The 22,672-nt window shown below is 28.3% G+C and overlaps 3 protein-coding genes across 3 annotated transcripts in view; all 3 read right to left on the bottom strand.

Moving 5' to 3' along the window:
* Positions 1–24: 24 nt before the first annotated feature.
* On the bottom strand, positions 25–7,801 carry LOC107448947 (uncharacterized). The gene is made up of 2 exons (XM_016064320.5): positions 7,514–7,801; positions 25–1,765 (listed from the first exon to the last, which is right to left on the bottom strand). The coding sequence occupies exons 1-2, from the start codon at positions 7,599–7,601 to the stop codon at positions 141–143; spliced, it is 1,713 nt and encodes a 570-aa protein (XP_015919806.3). The 5' UTR covers positions 7,602–7,801; the 3' UTR covers positions 25–140.
* A 3,684-nt stretch (positions 7,802–11,485) lies between these two features.
* On the bottom strand, positions 11,486–19,003 carry LOC107448940 (uncharacterized). Its single transcript, XM_087154993.1, has 2 exons — positions 18,461–19,003; positions 11,486–12,200 (listed from the first exon to the last, which is right to left on the bottom strand). The coding sequence occupies exon 2, from the start codon at positions 12,198–12,200 to the stop codon at positions 11,589–11,591; it is 612 nt and encodes a 203-aa protein (XP_087011119.1). The 5' UTR covers positions 18,461–19,003; the 3' UTR covers positions 11,486–11,588.
* A 914-nt stretch (positions 19,004–19,917) lies between these two features.
* Positions 19,918–22,672, bottom strand: part of LOC107448953 (serine/threonine-protein kinase 32C) — a 41,511-nt gene continuing 38,756 nt past the window's right edge. The window contains exons 11-12 of the mRNA XM_016064329.4: positions 22,086–22,153; positions 19,918–20,323 (exon numbers count right to left, since the gene is read on the bottom strand). Of these exons, the coding sequence (XP_015919815.2) occupies positions 20,251–20,323; positions 22,086–22,153 (141 nt within the window). The 3' untranslated portion in view covers positions 19,918–20,250. The remainder of the gene's footprint in view (positions 20,324–22,085; positions 22,154–22,672) is intronic.

Below are 22,672 nucleotides of genomic sequence, written 5' to 3'. Positions count from 1 at the left end.
ATTCAATTGAACATTATTTTTAAATTTTTTTTTTACTTCAAGAGTTTTTATTTTATTGAGTAACATCTTCATAAGTGGAGTTGTTCTCAGGTTGAGAGTCATCTTTACCGTTTGCGTTGTTCTCAAATTGAGTATCATCTTCACAAATAATCCGATTCATTATTTTCCGCATTCAAGTTGTTTGTTGATTGAGTGTTGTCTTTATAGCAGCTTATCTCAGGTCGAGTAACATCTTCACCTTTGAAGTTGTTCTCAGGAGTAACATCGTTACCATTCACGTTATCAGGTTCAGAATCATCTTCTGCATTAAAGGTGTTCGTAGGTTGAGTATCAGATTCAGGCTTGCAGTTAATTTGTAGACGAGTGTCAACATTATTGCAGCTACTCTTAGGTTGATGATCATCATTGGAGTTATTCTTGATTTGAGTAGAAGTTTCCTCACTATAATTCCGTACAGATTCATAGCCATTTTTATCCCTACACATTCCTGGTTGACAATTTCGATATTGTATTTTTTCATAAGACTCACTCTCGGATTGTGACTCCCTTTTTTCTAAATAGAGGCTACTCTCCTCACGAGAGTCATTCTTAGATTGTGATTCACTCTCACTGAAGTTTTCCTCCAAATGTAAGTTATTTGCATCACCAGAATCATTTGCATTTTGATAACTAATTTCATTTTCGGAACTAGTTTCATTTTCAGAACTAGTTTCATTGAGGGAGGGTATAGTTTCATTATTATTATCATTTTCAGTTGAAACTGAATCAACCTCATTTTCTAAGTAGCTCTCATTCGAATTTATTCTGTTTTCGTGCCTAAGTCCAGAATAATCGAATCCAGATTCGGATTCAACACTAGTTGAAAAATTATTGCTAGATTCACTTTCACTTAATTGTGTATTACTTAGATCTGACTCTGATATAACTGAGTCTAATAAATTGCACGAGAGATCTTTAACGTTTCCATTAAATGCTAGTGATATGATAACCTTGTTGAAAACTTTATGGAACTCGAACAATCCTCTCATAAGATTATAAAAATAGGACATAGGACCAAACTTTGGTTTGTTAGATATTTCGTGTGTGATTTCAATTTCATCTCTGAAACATTTCATTTGAGCTGATGTAAATTTTTTACTTTTACCAACCTTTTCTAGTGCATTATATTGAGATAAATAAAACTTCGAGAAAGTTTCATTCAAATAGCTCTTGATGAAAAATTCCACAAAGCATAGAATGATGAAAGACATTAATTTGAGGGTACAAATAATTAATAAATTAGTTAGCCAACTAATTACATTCAGTCCAGAAACACTGGCTATTATACTCAATCCATCAATTCTAACATCATCAAGATGAGTTGTTATGTGCTCGAATGGGTAAATTTTTAATATAATTAAAATCTTTACATTTTTAAGAACTGCGTTCATTAAAAATGTTTGAGTAATGCTTGAAAGTTTTACAATACCATCGTAATGTATGATTAACTTGCTTGCATCTAATTCTGCCATCGTGCATATGTCCTTTCTCTGAAAGTAGTAATTATGACGAATTTCCCTTATACTTTTTAAGCCATAGACTCTGCCATTGAGTTTCAAATTGCCAGGAATCTTAATAAAGCCAAGGTTAAGCGAGAATTCATCGTCTTTATTTTGAAGAATATAATGATTGATGCTACAAAAAGTTTCTTTATGCAAATTGTCCTCTTTTGAAGAGAACCGGGAATAATCCTGTAGAGGTAGATTATCCCTATATCTAAGATTACCTGTAAAAAAACGTATTGCAAAAAATAAGTGCAAAATAAAATACTAGATATTAAGTTTAAATCATCAGGGTATTTAAAGAAAAATAAGCTGTTCAGCAATGTTGGAGCATTTCCTAGTAACAGAAAGGTGCTGATATTTTTATTTTTTAAATACTTCTCTTAATGTCCTTGATACGAGTCTAGATGTGAGTGGTTACTAAGTTCCCTGAATGATTTAATAATTCCTGAAAATATTAGGTACATTATGTACCCTTTTAAAATGCTTTGAAGTATTCACCGCGCGATATAAATTTCGGTACTTGACTGTAAAAGTTACATGTCCTCTTTCAGAATGCTCTTCAATTCTAATGTTGGGACTATCTTAATGTCTTCCAACATCCTTAAAACTTGTTCTTTTCGAAATCTTTTAGGTTTTTGACATAGTGAAGATGAACTATTCACCATACTCTTCGGTCTAATCTTTTTCAGGCTTTTTCTTGGTTCCGAAACTGAAAGATTTGCTAAAGAGACAAGGTTTAAGGTTGCTTTTCAAAAGACCTGTCGTCAAGTAAAATAAGGATTTTTCTCGAATAATAAGCTACATTCATAAGTGCTGGGAATTTGCAATTATTATTCTTGATTAATAATTGTTGCTTGTTCGGTTGAATTTAGCTTATTTTTGTCAACGTCCTCAATACTAATTCTGAAAATGTTGCAAAACGTCAATAATAAAGAAAAGCTACATTTCATTGAAAAAAAAAGAGCGATTTAATTTTTTTTTAATTTTTAAGAGTGACTTCTACGCTCCTTGATCTGAGCTAAAAAAAAAACCCACAAAAACTGCGAATTATTTATTTATTTTGACAATTTTCTTCTAGACGGAAAAAATTTCTCCAATTCAGCGACTTTCTAAAAGTTTAATAGCTTTCAAAATATATACGTTATTTGCCTATTCTAAAGCTCTGATAATCCTTTACAGCAAAATGGAATGTATAGTTTAAAATTCCAGTTTTCCCACAAGTGTAAGACGCTTAGACTGATTTGTTTTTTTTAAATTTTCCTTCGCAAGAGAGTTTTGAAAATCACTAAAAGCATTCTAAAAGAGAACTCAATCTGCTTCTAAAACTTTCAATCTGCTTCTGAAACTTTTTTTAAACACGAAAGTGCATTAAGACAGGTGGAGGCTACTCTAACACACATTAAATGAGTATGTAAATCACATAATATTTGCAGAAGTTACTCCTGGAAACTAATAACTGCATTTTGTAGTAATGCCAGAATTTTCTTGGGTTAAATTCTGGCTTAAATCTTGGGAAAACCTAAAGAGTGTGGAAAAAGTGAAAAATCATAAGTAGAAAAGATAAACTGTATTTTATACGTACAGTACTTGGCAGCTGTTATTTTAACTTAAAGCATAAAAATAAAATATTAATGAAAATATTTAAAAAGGATTTATAGATGGATCGTTTAAGTAAAAAGTAATATTTGCATGTTTTTATTTGCTGAATTGTGCACATCCTCAATGTACAGTGCTCCAAAAGAAGAAAAAAAATAGACCATCATGAATAACTTTTTATATAATGATCGGATCTTCACGTTCTAGGGCTCACTCTTAATGGTTCATGGTGTGACTTAAAATATGCTAATTAATTAGAGCAGACGATATTGTAAGTTACGAAACCAGACAAAAAAACGTACTTTCTCTGAATGAACATGCTTTTTTTTCAACGCATTTGGATTTCTGCCCCTCAAAATGTAGATGGTTGGTCCCGTATTTTTATTTGCTAAATTGTGCAAATCCTCAATGCATTTATACGTACAGTACGCGTTTTTTGCACTACAGTACAGTACTGCGAAAAAAAAGGACCACCATGAATAACTTTTAATCTAATGATCGGATCTCCATGCTCTTGGACTCAATCTTAAATGATTCGAGGGGATGATTTCAAATGTGCTAATTAATTAGTACAAATGATATTTTAAGTTACGAATTCAGACACAAAATCGTAATTTCTCTAAATAAACATGCCTTTTTTTGACGCATTTGGATTTCTAATCCCCAAAATATAGGGGATAGCCCGCTATCTGGGAAATATTGTCTCAATATCAATTTGTCTCAATTTAAAAATTGTCTCAATGTGGTCAGGAGAGGGGTCAGGAGACCCCTCTCCTGACCAAAATATTGAGACAATAGTTTCAACCCTACAATAGTTTCAAATATTAGACCAAAGTTTCAACCCCTTAATGTTAATTTTATTTTTACGTATTTAGCTATATCTTGAAAACTTTTTAAGCACACAAATATAAAAATCGTTTACATGGAATCCAGCGATAATTCCATGCAAAATATAACTATTAGTAAACATTTGTTATTTTTTATTATTTTATACATAAAAGTGTCGAAAAAATTTTGAATTGTAAGGTATAGAGGTTTTTACATAATTTTAAACTGTTCAATTTTACATGGCAAAATTCAAAATTTGTATGAAATTGGTCGCATAGTTCCTGAGAAATCTAATTTTTAAAATTAATTAGCATATATTTGAGATCACCTTCTTAAACCATTAAGATTGAGTCCTAGTACGTGAAGTTCCAAGCATTCAATTTAAAGTTATTTAGGATGATCCACTTTTTATTTTGCGCACTGTATATATACATTTTAATTGAATAAAGATAACGCAAGTTTTTTTTAAGCAAATCTATAAAAGTTTTTAAAAAAATTATAAAAAAATTATATTAAAAAAAATCTATAAAAGTTTATAAAAAAATTATAAAAACCTTAATTTGTAAGTCTTTCTCCAGTTTATTGAGGCAGTATATTCACTCAAAAATTGAAATTTAGCTTGAAATCAACATTTGAAACTAGCGTAACATTTCTCTAAAGCAAAATGATATCCAGTTAATTTTTAAAGATGACAACATGAATTAAAAAGTCAGTTTTTCTAATTGTCAAATAAGCTTTAAAAAACATTTTAATCTCGAATTAAGTAATAAAGATGAACTTTCGATACTCATTTTTTTCGTCAAAGTGAGAGTAGAAGTTAACAATTCAAATTTTTTTATTTGCAATTATTTTCATTAGATTTGTATAAAATAACAGTCAATTTTTACCCAAGCGTCTTGGTAGCAATAAGCATAAATTTATTTTTATTTTTAACTGCTCTCTAAATAACTTAAATTTGGTTTTGTATGATGGTAGTACGATTTGAATTCTGGGAATACATGACATATATAAAATAATTACTCATTAAAGTACAATAAAAGATTATTTAGAAAATAAAAAAGAAAGATTTCTAATATTTATTGAATTAGCAAAATTTCTAAACATTAGAAGAAAAAAAAAACTAAGAAGTGTTGAAGTTTTACAAAATGTTGCTCGACTTCTCCTAGGATTGAAGCCTTTAATCACGATTGTAAATTTACTGAGGGGTTAAAGAATAAACCCTAGGGATTTAATGTATTGCCTATTATTTTCACAATAAATCGACTAAAGCCCGAATCAAAGCCCGAATCAACTGATAGTTTTGTTAGTAGATGGGACTGATACATCAAGTCAAAGTTTTAAATATCTATGAATAATTTGAATAAAAAAAAGTACAGTAATCTGCTTATATACCGATTTATTCATCTGGCATTAATGCCTAGATTTGTGAGGTATTATTTAAAGCTGAATTAAATGAGACCATAAACAAATAGATACATTAATAATTGAAAATTATAAAAGTTTTACTCATAAATTTTTGTTGTTGTTGTCTTTATCTTTTAAACGTCTTACAATGTTAAGTATACAAGTTAAATCTTGTTTCCAAGTCTCTCTTCGTGCCAAATCAAAGAAAATAAATTTAAATCTATTGATTGACTTAATACTTTTGAAGTTAGATATTTACGCATTAATTAGTCTAAATAAAATTATGCTTTAATTTTTCTACTCAAACTTTTATTCTATCTGTATATAGACTCTTTTTTGGTTTCATTAAATTCAGCTTGAAAATTAATTTGAAATAATATCTAATTTTTCGAGATAGCAGTTTTTAATCTTCCCCATCCGACTAATTTCCTTTTAGAAGATTCAAAATGGCGTTAGAGCTCACTTCGGGCAGGGGGACTTCAAACATTCATATTAGATCTAAAACAAAATTTTTCAAACAATTTCCAGCTAGAAACTGTTCCACTAAAAAATGCTGAAAAATGGAAAGTTTAAATTTACAATCCGCATTCCAAAACAAAAAAAATATTTCCATAAAAAAAGATATTTATTTGTTTAAGAAAAATTCAGTTGACAATTATGTTTTTCAGATTTTGTCCTCAAAAATTCGAAAAATTATTTTATGCATTAAAAAAGTATTAAAATTCAAAGTTCGAGTTCATAAAAGACTTCGAGTATTTAAAAAATATTACCGACTTTTCCTTTCAAATCAAGAAAGTCGTATATAATTTTTTAGTTTACGTAGAATTCTCAAAACAAATTTTTCATACTGAAACTACTATCGTTAAATATCTAATTATTTATTTTCAACTGAAAATTTCGATGAGGAACTATTATAAATTATTTAGTTTTTGAGTTTGTAGAGTTGTTATTATGTGGCATTGTTTAAAGTTATTTCTATAGGGTGAGAAAAAAATAGCACAATTTACAATAAATTCATTTTTGCTATTCTCAACTGGTCTTTTTGTTATAAATAAATGATTTTGTGTAGAATTCTAATGTTTTTAAAACAAATCTTTCATTTAAATACAAAATATTTCCCAAAGCCTCACAGACAATGGTTTTGTCACTTCTTTATCAAAATAATTATTCCTTATACGTTTAAAAATTGAGAATTTGATAAGTGCATTTAAAGTAAAACAATCAAACAACATTCAGTCGGAATGTTCCTCAAGTTTGTAAAAATCAAGAATCATATTTAATTATTCTTTAAGACTTTGACATTTTTTATTATAGTTTAATTTTCTGAAAGAAATATTTAAAATATTGATGAAAGAATTATTATTTAATGAAGAATAATGAAGTCACGAGTAATATTGTCCCGAATATCAATTAACAATTGTTAACCGTAAGCGATAAATTTCTTATAAGTTAAAGAAATTTTAGAACAGGCAGCCCTATCTGTAAGAAATAAGCATTTTTGTGAATATTAGCTATTGGAAATAAATTTGAAAGAAAAAAAAATACAAAAGCTGTTTTAAATACACTGCATTTCATCAAAATTATCGTGATCAACTTAAGTCTGCATAAAGAAAGCCTATGACTTCATTAGATGAATATATTAACATGTTTTATAATAAAGAGTGTAAAAATTGTGCACCAGATTTTATTTATAAAGTTGAAAAGATACGGTGCTCACTTCTTGCACTGCTTTTTTTAAAAGCATCTGACATCAATTTTATGAAGAAAGAGTATAATTAAATTCAATGCTATAAAAGTATTTTATGGATTTGAGATAAGCTTGAGTACTTTTAGGCTGCGTGGATTAATTATTTTTTCAGAGCAAACAGTATTTATTTTTTCAGATTTAATTTTTTTCCTAAAGTCGGTCGTGATTATTTACAAATTCAAAATATATAATAGTTTTAAATAAGGCTATAAAAAGAAAATAGAAATAATAAAAATTTTGCATTAAATACCAATTTAACAATTTATAAGAATACTTTCAAAAAATAAAATTTTTTTAACAAAATTTGTTTGGAATATTTTTTTATTTAATAAGTAAATAAATAATAGAATTAACAAGAGTCATAAAGAGTTAATTTTCGAAACTTTTTACTTACTTAGAACTAGTTTATTAACTTCATAAACGGAACGTTTGATGAAATGTAAAAAGAAACTGAACACGAATTTCAGAGTTAGAAGAAACATTATGCAAGTTTTCTATATAGTTAATTCAAAAGTGAAGAATGTTTTTAATTAATTAACTCATGGATGAAATATTTCGATACGAAATGTGATACAAAATATTGCTTCTCAACAACAGCTTGACACAAACTTAGTTAACATTTGAAATTACATATGCTGCTTATGTTTCCGGTTGTCCATTTTTGTCCACCATCAGGACCACTAACGAGGTGTAGGAACTTAAGTCCCGTGACGGGAACATCACGGATTCATGCCTTTAACTTGTAGGAAAACCTCAGCATTTAAAAAGGAAAAACATGCAAGCCTTAATTTGAAGTAGATAATGTAAGATTGTTAGCGTTACATCTCTCGTAGCAGACTAATTATAAGACATGGTTCCCAGTAGATCACCGAAATCAAGCGTTCTGTCTCCGGTGAGTGAGCGGATGGGTGACCACTTTGATTAGTATGCGAAGGGACCTAGGTGTGTGATATCAGTTTTCGCTAACCTTTTCCACTGTAAAGTACTCGAATTTGCGTGCAGGTAGTCGGGTAATCTGCAGAGATCTTCAGGTCATCTGCAGAGGATCAGAATTGCTAAGGCATTTCTTCGGATTATCATCAGAGATGTTTCCCAGACCATCGCCAATAGCCCATTGTGCATCTCTAATCTACGTTAATAAAGTGCTACTTAACGTTATTCAAGATCCATGCAACTATGGGTAACGATCTTGGGTTCATCCTTAAGGATGATCCGAAGACAATACTGGTGCATAAACCCATTACGCATAGATTGGAGGGTGATATGAAGAATGAAAAGAGCTTAAACAGAATAGAGAGTAAAGTGGCCGAGAAATTAATGTTTCGGATTGTAACACATATTCGTATGTTCGTGCCTGTACATACGAAGGGTATCGTTCTTTCGTAAAATTATTTGAGTATAAAGGTAGCGGGTTCTGTTTTCGTCATAATTATGGATTTACCCTCGGTTTCTTTACTTTGTATTATTTGTTATTGACTTTGATAATCCCACAGTGGACTGATTGTAAAACATGTTGGACTGGATGTCATAGTAAGATTGTCCACGGTTAAAAAAATGGTTGAGAAAAATATGTTTTAAGTTTTTTGAATTACAAACAACATGAACGTCCCTAAGATGCAGCATCCCAATGTCGAAAATAAAGTTTGATCAATATTTTTTTCTTCTTTTTGTAGAAAAATTAGCTGAAGATATATTCATATTCTTATTAGAATTCTGTTTAAATTATTTTTGAATAAATTCTGATAATGTACTTTTCATATGATCTCTTCAGTATTCAAATTTTTCTTCAAAATCAAACATATTTTCTTAAAAGAATATATAATATGATTATTTTAAATTATTAAAGCTTTGGTTTAAACAAAAATTTTATTTCGAATCTGATTCCGGGTACCTTGCGCTCTTTCAAAAATACTTTATTTTTTCAGGTAACTGTAGATTTAGATAATACTTTTGTTCAGAATTTTTTTTGTAACTGTTCGTAAAGACACGGTTCCCGGTAGAACACCGAAATCAAGCATCGCTGAATGCAGTCAGTAAGGAGGAGGGTGATCACTTTGATCAGCATGTGAAGGGGAGAGGGCGTGGTATCGGTCATCATTAAATTGTTTTACCGTGAAGTCCTCAACTTCGAGCACAGGTCGTGGGCTACCAAAGCAGAGGATTAAAATTGCAGTGAGGTTTTTTATCAACCTCAGGGATGTTTCCTTCACCGTCTCAAATAGCCCATTTTGCAGTTCTAGTATGACATTGATAAAATACCTACCTATATTTTTTTACAGAAAAAATTACAATGTACAAGAAATAAAGGGATATTGGAACCTAGTTTTCTACAAGAAAGAGATGCATAAATTTTTAAAAAAGAAATAAAAAAACTATGCACCAGATACCTTAGCTTTTTTGCAGATTAGTCTGCAGTTTTCTGTTAAAGTGTTTAATAGGATATCGTTGTCCGTGAGTTTATTTTAAGTAAGGAAGTTCTAAATCGATAAAGGTTCGACACATCGTGCTATGTATAAGCTAGACTAAAACAAACTGAAAAGAGAATAATTTCTGTGAAATAATATTTGCGCTCTTTTCATATTGGTTTAGCTTTATCGAAGAAAACTTTCGGCTTTTTTCCCTTTAATTTAGGTGTATTTTAGATAACAGTAAAGATTTCGAACAAAAAGTTGATGTATTAATACCTTACACATTGCTAAGCATTACTTAAACAACTGTGATGAGTGTTTTGCTCTGAAAGAGTCTCAGATACGTTAGAAATATTTTTTGTTAGGCTTTATTTTCCCTAATTCCACTTAAAAAATTCTTTAAAAAGATCCTCCTAAAATTAGGGAACTTAATAAATTAAACTTGTAAATACATTGTAAAATACGATATAACTAGTGAATGAACACTTTTTGAATAATTTGTGACGTGATCAATTGCAACTTGTCACTAATAAGGCTGTTTAAAAGATGAAAATCGACCCAGGCTTAATAGAAAAGTAGCAATTTTAGATTTAACCTTTTGAAGCAGAATTTTTATTAAATAATTATTTATTAAATAATTTAGTTTTAATAAATTATATTAAATAATTTATTAAAACTAATTTAGGTCAAAATAAGAGAAAATATATTATACATAGCATTTTAATAATTTATGGTTATGAAATTAAGCATGAAACATCGGTGTCCTTTCTTTTGCGTTTAAGGTGGAATATTCCAAACACAGCTCACTTCCAAACAATAATTTTTTTAAATTTGCACTTGCTTGCAGTTCGTTAGATATAAGAGAAACAGTTATTCCTTATTGAAGTTTCTTTATAAAAACAAGTGATAAATGTTTGAATGTGAATGAAATTTTTTTTCCAAACTACTTTTTCTGTATTTTATATCGCATAAATATAAATCCGATAATCTAACAGATTTTTTTAGTAATTATAAGACTGTTTTTATGATTAAAAAATAACAAAATATATTTTAGCTTGTAAATAAAGGATCAGAAAAAATATGTAAAATGATATCCGGTTTTCCAATCTGCGTCAAAGAATATCACAGTAATTCCAAAAATATTCATTAAAACATATATTTTCATAAATTTATCACACTTACTCAAAACAGCATTGGGTAAATATAATTAATTGTAGCAAAGTTTTGCAAGCCTTGAGTTTGAATTTGTCATATGGTTTGCATGCATATTTAGTATTACTTAAAGCTTCTTTTGATGCAAAAATTTTTAGTTTTCAATTTTAAAACTTCGAGCAACTTATTTTAACAGGCCTAAATATTTGTTTACTTAGTTTGGTTTGGTCCTTTAAATCTGCTCTATTGATTTTCCTCAGTTAAGTTTAAAATGCTTCTAGGGGGGATGTAGTATAAAAATTCAACAGAAAGAGAAGAAATAGTTTACTACTTTTTAATTTCGTAATTAGAATTTCTTGGTAGTTCTAGACTTATTTTGTCATTTATTGAAATTTTTTGATGGCCTCGCTTTGAAAGATATAGCTTATAGCTTAAAATGATTTCTTTGATATTAGAAAAATGTATTTTCTGAACTTGACTTATTATTTAAAAATTCACTAGTTTCATCATTTTTCAATTTTTTTGTAGGTCACAGAAAAATGTTCCGTTTTGTATCCAATTTTTTTCATTATATTTATTGAAATAATTAATTAATGAAGAATTTTTTTCTACTTCTTCAGATTCAAAACAGTGGTATGTATTATTGTTATGAATAATTGCATTTGAGAAAAACAATAATAGAAAGCCATTGAAATTATTTCTTTGAACCTGAAGTTTATAATTGAATGATTTCTTTTTACGTACATTGCTTTTACCTGATCTAAAATGATAAGACAAATATAGGTTTTTAGGCAAAATACTCTAAGTTTTAGTAACTCAGAATTGCAAGGAACATGTTTTATTAGTAAAAACTCTAAAATCATTAATGACAAATTCTTTAGATTTTTTTTTCTCGTTTATTTTCAGGCTTCAATGTAGTTTAGCCCAAGGATTATTTGTATCGTTTTCTTCTCTTCTGGAATTATTTCTAGGTATAAATGACATGAATTGGGAATTTAAAGGTAAAGAAGTAGAGTTCCTTTTGTTAAATTGTCCATTCTTGATGCTTATAATTACAAGATCATGCACTCTATTTATCATTTGATCAATATCCTTTTCATTTGATAATGCAAGTACATTAGGTGGTGGAGAGGATGTTTTATACACTGAACTCCTTGAAAAATTAGGAAAATAAGGTTTTCTGATCTGTATAGGCTGAACTAGTTGTCTCTTTAAACTTTGTTTTAACTGGTTTCTTGGCCTGTTTGAAGTAGGGATAACAATCGATGGCTTTATTGTCATCCATGCATTAACTGAAGATCGAACAGATTGACTCCTATCCATGTCATAAGGACCAACAACATAGTGAGGCAAAGTATTTGCTTTTTTATTACTTTGAGTGCGAGGAAGCAACCAAGGAGCAAGTGCAGGCTTTACAATCCTGAATGTCTGGTAGCCAACATCAGTTTGAGTACTGAATAGTAGTTGCTTGTAACATATTATAAGAAGTAAGAACTGTTTAGGATAAAACAGTGAATTCATCTGAAAAAAAAATGGAATATAAGCTACACATATCTAATTTATTTCTCAATTGAATTATAAATTACACAAAGCCAAACACCGTGAAAAAATCAAAGTGATGTCACATAAACATACATACTATTGTCCTTTTATTCTTTTGTTTCGACACCGAAGAAGTTTCTTCAATATGGAACCAAAAGTATAGTATGTCTGTACATTATTTGTGTTATTTTTACGCTGTTTAGTTATAAGTTACACAGCAATAAGTTTTATTGCATTTTAATACCGAAAATTCCGTTTTTCCGAGCACTCAAAACTTTTTTTTTAGCAAATTTTTCCTCCTTTTGCTTTCTTTCCTCTTTATGTTTTAGTTTTGTATCAAGCATAGTTTACAGCATCATTTAAGTAGATCACCTTGAGTTAGTAAAACCAAAATTTTTGAAAAATGAGTTTAGGGTTGTACAGCTATATCCGGTTCTTATACTATTTAAACTTAAATTAGTCAAGCAACGACCAAAAATAGGCCAGGGTATCCTGGTTGGTAGGGCGTTGGGCCTCTGTCCTAGCGATCATAAGTTCGATCCCCGCCAGCCGAAGACTCCCCGAGTACAAAGTGGTAACAAGTGCAAGCTAAATCTGTCGGGGCAACAAAGCCCTCCAAGTTCTCATAACAAATCAATACCTCTGGGGGTACTGAATCGGAGATTGATTGTGCTCTGGTTCAGGTGAAAATTGCGATCTGCGGACGGATGGATGGTGTGTGAATGCATCCCCCTTGTAAAACGGGCTGTGACGTATATGTGTGGCAGAAGTCGAAATTTTGGCTATTGATGGCACCACTGGGAAACACAAGAAGAAGCGTACCTTAAAATAGGTTTGTCAGTATTGACAAGTGGCATAAGACAACAATAGCAACAAAAGACCAAAAATAATTTTAGTAGAGTATACACATGTTGCATCGCTTAGTGCTCATCATTTTTTTTTTGGTGTTTTTGAACCCGTTGATCTTTTCTAACTTTTGTAAGAATTGATTTTGCTGATGCCTTAAGTGTCAAAAGTTATTGGAACAATATTGCTCCTGATTTTGCGATTATGATTTATTTTATTAACCTTCTAATGTGTTCATAGAGTGATTGGTCGACAAGAATAAAATAAAAAATTGTGTTTGTGTTAGGGGTTACAAGCTAATATTTGAGTGACTGACGACGAAAAGAAAAAGCTATTGAAATCGTTCTCATGGCTACAAAAAAGATTGGTCTTAAGACATCAAAACTTTATTTATTGCTTTCAGATACAGATTTTAATGAATAAATCTAAGCTTTATACAGAAATCGAACTAGTTTTGAAGTTTTCAGTTTCGTTTTCTGCATTTGTGATTCTACAAGCATTGCTAATGTTTTTTTCTTCTTTGCTTCAAAAATAATTTGAAACACACAATGTGCATACTTTTTTTTTTTTTGACAAGGAATCTGAAAATGCATATTAAGGGAGGTCATTCATGAAAATCTAGTATACGTTCTTTGTCATACGGTTGCGTCTAGGTAACTGTATGGCAATGCAATTTTTACTTAAAATCTATTTACATTGTAATACTATTTACATTACAATATATTTACATTATTCTATGTTGCAATGCAATTTTTATTTAAAATCTATTTACGTTAAACTTTTTTGTAAAAGCTCCTTAGAAGTATGGTTTTAAGATCTTGACATTTAAGACTTAAAGGGACGATCACTCTTGTCTAAATAACCCTGGTTTAGAAAATATTTCGTGCATTCTCAAAATCTAGATTTATGTTATATTAAATAAATTAGAATGTATTGGCGTTTCTGTGATTGAAAAATAAGTCACTTTTGTTTATTTTCGAAGCATATAGTTTAAATTCAAAAATGTTTCCGTTTAAAATATTAAGCAAAACATCTCTCAAAATCATGCCATCTAGTAATTTTTGATAAACACTTTTTTTAATAAAATATCATTTTTTTATTATATTGGCATCACTTTGCAATGGATTGAATGCAAGCAATAAAATTTGAATGTAAAAGTGAAGCATTAGTGATAGATGCATCTCAATGTTAATATTCTTTCGTTTGAAAAAAAATCCTCGATAAAACGCAAATAAATAATTTTTGTTTTATAACTTCCTTCTGAAATGGAATGTAAAGGAAGTTAAACAGGATTTGATAGGAAGGTTGTTTCCGGTGCGTGATGAGATTTCGTTCCATAAATAATTGAAGGAAACATATAAGTTCATGCTATCAAAGTGTTTGTAGTTTTTGTTATCAAATGGAGTCAATATTGATTCTATTCTGAGTTAAAGAGTAAACTTGGACACAAGCCTCATTTATTTATCTTTCTATTTGAAAATAATTATCAGAAATATGCGTTAATGAAAGGAATTAAGGAAAAACTATTTTCTTTTAACGCGTTATGTTATGCATAGCATCTTAATTATACATTTAGGCTGAGTTACATAATTTAAGACAAAAAAATGCTGATGTCTGTGCCGGTAAAAATGATAAGCAATTGTTATTGACTAACAACTTTAAACTTACGGATTGTCAAATTGTTACTCTCTTTCAAAATACGAGCCACTTTTATTAATTTTAGAAAACTCGCTCAATTAACAGGGTCACAAATATCTATATCACTCTTAACCAATGTAAAAATAGGGAAACAAATTTCCTTTCGTACTATTAAACAAGATTACTTAAAAATTAAACCGGCACTGTTGGGGATTTTCCCCCATAAAAATCTTTTCTTTTGCCTGTTTACTTTCCTTATACAGTCATATTTCGGTGTTACATTTATTATAAACATTTATTATAAGGAATTATCATTTTTTATTTAATTTTGTTTCATGATACGAAATAATATTTGTGGAAAACACCTACTCATTTTGAGTTTCTCTTAAAAATTCCAGAAAAAAACTTAAAAATTGCAAAATTGAAAATTGCTAGAAACATTTTAAATTATTAAAAAATTCAAATCGTACATTTTTCATTAACTGCCAAATATGATTCACTGCAAAATTATGAGAAAAAATGTTTAATTTTTGCTGCACACTTGCAGTATAAAAGAACTACTTTAATTGCTCACATCTTGTACAATTTTAAGCAAATATTTCTAAACAATTTAAAGCAATAATTTTGTAATTAGTTTTAAATTGGTCCAAAAATTTTGTTTAACTTTATTGACCATTTTTAAAATTATAGCATTAAAACGTAAGACAAAAAAAATTGTTTTTATAAAAATGTCCATATCTCCATAAATATCGAAGCTGAATTTACGAAAATTTGAGCAATTATCATTTATAATAACCAAAACAAATGTTACAAGTTACAAATTTATTCCAAAATTTTGTGACATAGGATGTTCAAAAATACTATTTTTCGTTTGTAATTTATTGTTGGTCCTTAAAACGTCTAAAAGCTTTAAACTTTATTGAGAAGTATGAAAAGTTGCATGACATAAACACTTCTAAAGTTATAAAATGATTCTTTAATTATTTCTTGAGAAATATGAAAAGTTGTATAGGTATAGAATGTATATAATTATAATACACCAAACATTTTAAGTGAAACATTGATAAATATTATTTTTAAGTATTTCATTGATTTTACAATTATCTACAATTAGATGGACTAATCAGTTACGATTATACATATTATGTTTCTTTGTTAAAATCACACGTATTGCAATTAGAATCGCAAGTATTTCCACTAAAATCTAGTCACTAATCGCAAGTATAATCACTAGTATAATCAATATTTTTTAATGCTAATTGTACTTTTTACCCATAATTTTAATTGCATTTTTCACCATATCTCTAGAATTATAGAATTTTTTGAGTGTAATAAAGATTGAGTGTAAAAAAAAATTTTTACACTCAATGTTGCACACACGCACACACTATATATATATATATATATATATATATATATATATATATATATATATATATATATATAAAGAAAACGGAAGTAAGCACTCCTTTTGCGGATATAATCGTTTGAGCTGATGAAGAGATTATATCTTTTCTTGGTTTTGTTTTCCAAATTTTAATTAAATTAATTTTTTTAGGGTATTAGAAATTATGTTTTTTAAATACTTTTAAAAAATTATTGTTAATAATTTTCTTCTCTTGTCTTTTTCTATATTTTCTCAATTTTTTAGCTTATTTTATGAGTTCTATAAACTTGCAGCTTATGCGCAGTTAATAAAACTTATTAATTATTTTCGTTTTTCTCTCTGTTTTTATTGTGCTATATATATATATATATATATATATATATATATATATATATATATATATATATATATATATATATATATATATATATATATATATATATATATATATATATATATATTGCTGCTTGTTCCATATCACAGTTTTATCATGATTTGATTTTTATTTCAAGAATTTGTTATTAAGACTAATTAAAAGCAGTTATAACTAATTTATTCTGTAATATACATTCAGCAGAATTCAGAGAATCAATCTGCAGCAGTATCTTCAACACTTCAAAATTGTCTGTGTGCATAACGGAATCTAGTGGAGATTATAATTGTGAAAATTAAGTTTAATTTAACATATGTTTAGAACCATTTGCAAATATTAAAGATAGTAAAGTTATATACAAAAATATTATCTTGTTCATAATCAATTTCATTCAAACAATTTTATATTAGCTTTGCCCAATAGGAGAGAAATCTGATGCTTATACTAAGCACAAGAAAGAAAGAAGAAAGAAACTTGAAACTTGTGGATGTTAGTATAAAAACAAATATTTTATTTAAAAAGAACAAAGGAAGAAAATTGTATTTTATGGTGATCTGATTTATGTTTCCTCAAATAAAATTTATTACTAAATCATCAAAGATGCTTTGCAGACAAATAAAACAAAAGTGAAGGAAAAAATATTTTCTTTTTCGTTTAATCAATAAGTTTTACTTTTTCATGGTTTTTTATTGTCAGCAATTTCTATCGATATGTGAATTTTTTTAAAAAAAAATTTGAGGTGAAAAATAATCTGCAGCGCCTGGCTGTCGCGCTGGAGGTTTTCTGCTACAAGAAGTATACCTAACTCATTTTTCTCTTATTCATGCTTTTTCAAAAAAGAAATGAGTTTTTAATATTTTTATAGTCATTTCTTTGCGAGACTTGGCGGAAAAGTAATTTTTGATATGCGTACAAACACCAGGCACATCTGCTCACGAATATGAAATAAAGGAAAATAAAAAACACCAACAGTTTTGAATTTAATAAATAGTACGATATTAGAAAATACTTACATTGAAAAAACTGCATATGAGAGGATAGGGAGCCAAACAGAAACTATTGACTTTTTAAAGCGATAAAAGATTAAAATTGAAGGAAAAAATAATTTTACATGGTCACATAAAAAAATTACATTTATTAGAAAAAGTGATATGGTGTGTAGTGTACTTAGAAAATAAACTAATGAAAACTTTTTAAAAGTCATTGGTACACTTCGTCGTTGAACTCTTAACTTGGGCATAGTTCAAACTGCGTATTTAAGAAAATAGACATTGCTTAAAACGCGTGTTTAAAAAAATATATAGTGCAAAAGGCACGTAACAAATAAGATTCTTAACATGATATCCCATTTGAAAGTAGACAGATAGGAAATCACAGATCTTGCATTTCAATTTTTTTCATTACGCATTTTGAGCTATACCCATTGTTTTCAAAAGCACATATCGATTTATTAAAACGTATATTTTGAAATATATCTATATCTATTTTTTCACACACGCATTTCAAGCTATGTCTATTTTTCTGAACGAACAAATTGAGTATTCCCTAAGTGAAAGAGTTTACATGTAATTACTTACTTTTAATTATTTAAATGCACTTATTTAAATTTAAAAGCATGTAATTATTTACTTTCTCTTTCGCTTTATCATTTCGAAAATGGTAAATATTACCCTTTTTTAATAAATTAATTTATAAAACCCTGAAGATTCAATTTTCTTAGGGGTGTGGGGAAACAATATATATAATTGAGGCTTCTTAGCCAAAGGATATCAAGCTTATTTTCTACTTTTTGAAGATTATAAGTATAAAACATTTCTTCAACTACGCATGTATACTTGTATTTTCTTTCAGGGAGAAAATGTTTACATTGATTTAAAATAATTAAAAAGAAAATTTAATGAAGAAAGAGAAGTAATGTTCTTCTGTATGAATTTCGATTCTTAATGACTGTAAACAGAGAAAGTCATGACCTTATAAAAGAAGATATGTACTCACCTTTTTCAATATCAAGTCCAGTAGGTTATATGAAGTAAGAATAAACGTAGCTACTTGTTGTATCACTTTTATACTATTAACCTAAGTAAAATAACCTAATTAAAAGATACATTGTCCCACCCATTCATTTAGTTAACCAATAATTCTTCTTCATTCTAAATTTTATCCACCTATCATTAAAGGTTATTGATTTTCTTTATTTATTGTAGAGTGTTTGCTTAGTGGAGAATAAATATAAATAATTATACATAATAGTAAATATATGTATATTTATTTTCGAAACGATGTATTGTTATTATTTTTTATATGAACGAAAAAATTTAAGGAATATGGATCTATGGGACTTAGAATAAAAATTGAGATTCCTCGGACAAAGGTCATATTTTAATCTTATATAAGGTCATATTTAGTCTTTAGTTTTATTTAATATAAAGATACTAAGTGACAATCTTTGAGTATTTCCGGAATGGAAGGAAGCTCCAATTGCATTTGGCAACAGATAGTAGACAGATGATCTTAGAAAACATGAAATCTCCAGTAAGCGACAAGAGTGTGAACGCTTTGGTATTAGTTTATATTTATTTTGTATTAATTAGCTGTAATATTCAAAATGCAGCATTTTTAAAAGTTTTAATTATAATGAAAATTAATAAATATTGGCTGCTTTTGGATATATTAAGCTTATCTTTAAATTATACCAAAGGATGTCTATTTTTAATGCTGATAACCGATTCTATTAATGACATTTATTTTCAGAAAAATGATCAAACAAGCTCACCATATTTCCTTTCGTTTCTTCTGTAAAAATATAGTCAGTTTACAGTCATTGTTAAGACTTTTTTTATTTTTACTAAAAAATTTGTATTACTTTTTTTTCAGCAAGTTTTTTTTAATTTTTTTAAGGGTTGATGCTTTTGTACCATAAATATTATTCTATATAACCATCCACAACATCCGATTTCTTAGGGATGTTTTTTTATCACAACTCATAATGTTTAAATAAAAACTCATTTGTACAGGGATAATATTGTTAATATGATAAAATAACATGCGTAATAACTGTGTATAATTACTATAATTATATAAAAGTCATGCAATTATGTTTTAATCACTGTGGTTATTTTGCAAAATTTTCTACTAGAATAGATATCATAAATTTTGTTTCATTTATCACACTAATTAACATTTTAACCCACTAATTAATATTTTGAAAACATCAATTAGTTACTATTAATAACAACTAATTACACGAGAATTTATAAAAATAAGACTAATTTGTTATTGCAAAACTTATTAAATTTCAAACATTATGCCCTGTGAACTAAATTGTTTCGCTAGTTAGCATGCTAACCAGTTATCGTACAGAATAGAGATATTTTTCAGAACGCAGAATAGTGCGTTTATTTGCATGCATATGCATGCAAATAAACACACTTTATTGGAAAAATGCTCAACAATGTGCTTGAAAATCTTTATTTTTAAGTGAAAGATTGAAAAAGGAACAATCAAGGGCAAGTGTTGCTTTTAAAACACGGATGATAAACATATTAAAACTACTAACAATTTATCTATTAATAAAGATTCCAAAGGCAAAAACATCAACAATCCATGTAAAATACAATGGACGAAATTTTTTGAAATGCATGGACGTGGGGTACCAAACACTGGTAAAGAGATCACTGACTTGCCACAATTGAACACTTTTGTGCTTGACTCCTTCTGTGCTTTTTTAAACAGTTTTTCACAAGATAATTGCGTTTATTTCTTATACGCTGCAATACAAAGATAATTTAGCCGACTATTTTGGCTAGTTCCTCTTCCCATAACTTTCTTTTCGCTTCGATTTTTTGATTTTGAAGCTCACTGGAAAATAAAGAGAAAAAATGTTAGTTTGAAAGACAAACATTAGATGCATTAGTTTACACATAATAACATAATCTCACCTGACAAAAAATTAGACACCTCACCTGATTGGATACAAAATCAGGTTCAAGCCGGATGTGAGTCAATGATGGATTAGGTTTTCTCACTGAATTGATCACTAACATGAATTAGCATGTTTATTTTAATCTAACAAGACTCAGCATGTTCATTTTGGTCGATTGATCTTTGTGTTTCAATCAATACTTTCATGATGATACTTCTTTTCAATATGACAATAGCAGAGATTGGAAGAGTATGTAACTGGTTTTAAGAACACTCATACACTTAATAACATCTCAAATGGCCTGATAAATTACCTGACATGAGCCTCATAAAAATCTGTGAAATATGTAGGAACAGCCGGTAAAATACCAAAACTAGCTTGGTGTATTTAAGTGATCAAATCCTCAGAGAATATCACATATCGGAAATCATGCGTCTGCAAAACCTTGTCTATTTACTACTTTACTGAATCCAGACGGTTGCCAATTCCAGTGTTCCATAATATTAAATAATACTTTTCCGGTTTTTTCAAAGGGTGTCTCACTTTTTTCCGGTTTCAAAAATGTACTTATTCACCTAAAAATATGCCATCCCAAAAATATCCATACAGTTTTCATCGTAGAAATATACAAGTTTTAAAAAAATGTAGCATATTTTGGCTGTTTGACATAACGTCGAAGAATAATTCTCCAGTGTAAAATTTCGACAAATTGTGTGATGCACGTGCTGTTGCATATATTGCAGTTTTAACCAGCGAAAGTTAAATATTATTTGGTTCCTTTACTAAATAAAGATGTTTTTTATTACTTTGAAATAACTTTCTTGCTTATAGCTTTAAAATAACTAATATACGAAATATTATATTTCTGAATACTAATATACTAAATATACGAAATATTAACAAAAGTATTTTCGTATCAGTGTCGCTAAAGTTTGTGATTATCATAAATTGCTACACTTGTTATTAACAAAGCAGCCCTAAATTGTTAAATGATCGAAAGCATTCGTTCCAGCTATCACATTCACACGAAAGAGCGTAAATTTCATGAGTAATCAGAAAAAAATAACTAGGCAATTTTCGAATTTCAGACAATAAGTATGATTTTAAAAATTCCTTTCGTTTAGTATGAAATTCAAAATTCATACTTAATGTCATTTCTTTAAAGATTCATTCATAACGTTTCGATACTGGCATAAAATAACTATTGTGGCACATTTAGCTGGGATTTTTTAAGCATAAAACAGTGTTATTTCTGATTAAAAATATTTATGATTTACCAAAATAATTAACACTGTCGAGTTCTCTGTACTGTTCTAAGAAGTGTGAATAAATGATAAAGTTTTTCTAATCAAATAAATCCTCAAAGAACGCAATCAAATTTAATTAATATTTTATTAAAATGTTAGCTCAATCTTATGTCTTTTATTTACTGAAAATCCCCATTTTTTTTTAAGAAAATAATTTAAATTAAATTACGAGTGGTAGAATTTTATTTTTAATTTAGTGGTTAAAATTTTCATATCTCCTTAGTTTTATTTATTTATTTATTTTTAAGTTTAATACTTTATGATATGTATCTTTGAAAGCCTTAGAGTGAAAAGAAAAACGGTATTCAGTTTTTAACAGACATAAAATATCGATGGTTGTTATTTGTCTTCTAGATTTGAGAGAAAACTTTGAAAAAGAGTTCATGTCTACCTTTCACGATTATAAAGTATAAAATCTTTCTGTATAGAGTCCAGTTGTTCCCGAAGATACTCATCATCCTAAAAGAATAAATTAAAAATTTAAATATATAATAAAGTTATAAAGTGGTGATCAATTTCAAGCACTTGAAACAAATTATATTATTTGTTTTAAGCAATTATAAATGTTTTCTTAAAATTGCTTTTAAAGTTGAAGCACGGCAAACATTAATAATGACAACAATAAATTTTTAAGAATAAAAATAAGTTTTGTTGAAAAAATTACAATTTTTTACACTTTTATTCCATAAATGAAATAAACTCAAGCTTTACTGATAACACTTAAGCACAAATTTTTGTTGTATTTATCTACGACAAGTTTTTCTCTTACATTTATAGATTTCATTTGGAATGAAATTTTTAGTCTATTTTATCGAAATGTAGAAGTTTGTAAACGTTATATGTAATAGTGAGTCACGTAAATGTTGTTATAAACTTCAAATTTCTTGCAGAGTTAGGGTGCATCATCTGAATTAAAATTGCATAGGAAATCCATGACTAGAAATGTAGTCGTGCGTGGTTAAGATAGCTTTCCTATTA

Source organism: Parasteatoda tepidariorum, chromosome 11 (assembly GCF_982258835.1).
Source record: "Parasteatoda tepidariorum strain Cologne lab strain chromosome 11, Ptep-v5.0, whole genome shotgun sequence".
NCBI classification, from domain to species: domain Eukaryota; kingdom Metazoa; phylum Arthropoda; class Arachnida; order Araneae; family Theridiidae; genus Parasteatoda; species Parasteatoda tepidariorum.
Note: the sequence above shows the minus strand (reverse complement) of the source record. Positions and strands in the feature narration are given on the sequence as shown.

What these genes read in the sequence shown, in the direction of transcription:
- LOC107448947 (XM_016064320.5), bottom strand. Translation starts at nt 7,601, where the DNA reads ATGTTTCTTCTAACTCTGAAATTCGTGTTCAGTTTCTTTTTACATTTC. An exon ending in AGTTAATAAACTAGTTCTAA is followed by an intron (nt 1,766 to 7,513) that starts GTAAGTAAAAAG and finishes GTTTTTTTACAG; the next exon opens with GTAATCTTAGATATAGGGAT.
- LOC107448940 (XM_087154993.1), bottom strand. Translation starts at nt 12,200, where the DNA reads ATGAATTCACTGTTTTATCCTAAACAGTTCTTACTTCTTATAATATGT.